This window comes from Enoplosus armatus, chromosome 24, assembly GCF_043641665.1.
Source record: "Enoplosus armatus isolate fEnoArm2 chromosome 24, fEnoArm2.hap1, whole genome shotgun sequence".
NCBI lineage: Eukaryota > Metazoa > Chordata > Actinopteri > Centrarchiformes > Enoplosidae > Enoplosus > Enoplosus armatus.
Window position 1 is genome coordinate 11,722,873 of NC_092203.1, and position 2,500 is coordinate 11,725,372.

General features: G+C 49.8%; 1 protein-coding gene across 1 annotated transcript in view; it reads left to right on the forward strand.

Moving 5' to 3' along the window:
• Positions 1-2,500, forward strand: part of agap1 (ArfGAP with GTPase domain, ankyrin repeat and PH domain 1) — a 70,814-nt gene that overhangs the window by 40,621 nt on the left and 27,693 nt on the right. The window contains exons 12-13 of the mRNA XM_070930379.1: positions 829-997; positions 2,042-2,206. Coding sequence (XP_070786480.1) covers positions 829-997; positions 2,042-2,206 — 334 coding nt within the window. The remainder of the gene's footprint in view (positions 1-828; positions 998-2,041; positions 2,207-2,500) is intronic.

Consider the following 2,500-nt stretch of genomic DNA (forward strand, 5'->3'; position numbering starts at 1 on the left):
TTTGTCCTGATTTTGGAGACCTGCCGTCTTTCCAGAAATGTCCTTGTTTTCTAAAATCGTCTAATGTGTAAAGAATGATCTAAAAATGTCCTCACAAAGATAGCAGGACAGTTGCACGCTCCCACCCAGCGGGCTGCGTGAGCTTTGTTTCTCCTCGTCTCCTTCATGTTGAAGAGGAGGCCGACCTCCCACAATGCCCTGCTCCTCTCAGGTCACCGCCGACACTCCACCCTGCTCAGAGGGAGGAGGGGGTGGATTTAACAAGCGCCTCTCGTCCGTCATTAACGCCTCTACTTGTCTTTTCATTCGCTCCTCTGATCCGCCCCCTTCAGACCGGAGGACGGCTCGTCGTCGGGGGGCGGCCGAGGCGTCCCACAGCGGTCGGCCGTGTTTTAGGCATGTCGGCGAGCGGGCGGAGCCAATCAGAGTCGGCGTGGTCCGCCACTTCAGCTCCACTTTGAGGGATTAGTGCGGCTTAGTGTCTATTGTGTATGTGGGGATTTAGCTGCTTCATTATGAGAGGGGGGGCACCTCGTGTGCCCTATTCATTCATTCATGATACAAGCATAAAAGTGATGTTACCTAAATTAAAGCCTTTAAATGTTCTTTAAACAGTCCAATCGTGGAATGTTGAAATCTGTCCTCTGATTGGTCACGGGGCGATTTGACCTCCTCTGGTTTCTTAGTTTTAGAGTTTTAAAACTGAGTTTAAATGAATTCAAGTCCACATGAAACATTGGGATGGACCTGTGTTTCATAGTTTCAGGTGTTCTCAGGTGAGCATCAAAGCTTCAGCCTCTCACCCCTCTGTGCCCCCCCCCCCTTCAGGACTACATGCAGAACGTCCACGGTAAGGAGATCGACCTGCTGAGGACCACAGTGAAGGTCCCGGGGAAGAGGCCGCCTCGCGCCGTGTCCACCTGCGCCGCCGTGCCGAGTCCCAAAACCAACGGCCTGACGAAGGACATGAGCAGCCTGCAGCTCGGACAGACTCCAGGTGAGGGGGGGGGCACACAGAGATCTCGATGATGTTATTACCTGGAAAGTCTGATTTTTACACGAACGTCACAGTGGAAACCTGAAACCAAATGAATTTAGGATTTATTTTGAACTGTCAGGAAGTGTGTCTGAAGATCAATACTTCATTAGATTTGGTGATTAAAAGCAAAGTCAGGCCAATAAATAAATGAATCATTATCTGAACATAACATAGTAAAATGGTGTAGTTTTGTATTTTAAGAGATCATTTTGGTTTCACACGTCACTTTTAGTATTTGTGTGTATTTGTACTCTCCTGCTACGCCGACATGAGTACGTGTACGTTTTAATTGTGCCTCTAATCGCTCCTCCTGATGCCTCCTCATAAACACGTTTTGTCCTCCATGAATCAATAAAGGTTGAATATTCAAAGAGGAGTTTAAATAAAAAACAGCTCAGTTCAGCCTTGAAACACACAAAACGCTTGTTTCCACCTGAAGGAAGACGTCGTAAAACAAAAGGTGGATAGAAGCCACATGCACACGCACACACATAAAAGCAGCTCTTATGAGGCGGCTGCTTAAATCAAACACACACTCTGCTTCACACACACACACACACACACACACACACACACACACACACACACACAGGGATCCAGGAGGCCCGAGCTAATAGCATGAATATTCAGTGAGCCGTACTCCATGTACTAATTATTGTCATGAATATTAATGCAATCAGAGTCCTGGCTCCACTCAGCCAGCTCCAAGAAATGAGCTGTAATGAGAGAGTGGGTGAGGGAGGGGGGAGGGAGGGGTGAGGGATGATTCACCCGGCTGTTGGACCACGCAGCCTCTTACTAACTCGAGGGTTTGATTTAAGCAGCCAGCTTGTTGGAAGCATGCGCTGCAAAAAAGAGAAAACGCACCAGTCTCTTCACGTATTTTGACTAAGATAAGAGACGGATTCTTCCAGTGGGCTGCGATGACAGCGGCTCTTTGACATAGACCGTTTATTTTGGGATGGGGCCGACTGAAGGGTTAAACCTGACTTCCTGTCCCAGGTTCGGTGACCAGCAGCACGTCGGCGTCTCAGATGGCGAGCGGCGTCAGCTTGGTGTCTTTCAACAGTCGTGGTCTGGAGGGGATGCACCAGCGCTCCTACTCCGTCTCCAGCGCCGACCAGTGGACCGACGCCACCGTCATCGCCAACTCCGGAGTCAGCACAGGTGACCAAAACAAACGCACTGACGCAGGTCTCAGATCCTGAGTCAGTAGGTCCCACGTTTCCTTCATTTACGTGTTTTACATGTGAAACAGAAGCATCGTTCTCTGAAGTCACTCACTGTCCTCGTGTGTTTATTTACAAGTCAGAACACGGCAGCAGGTCCACACACGCAGCTCCACTGCAGGCAGCCTGCTGCGTGTTCAGAGGGCCCCAGTGCGCAGCTCCGCGGGGGAGTCTATCATTTGTCTCCCATTGATCCGCCTGCCAGACCTCTAATGCTGCTTTAACTGTTTGT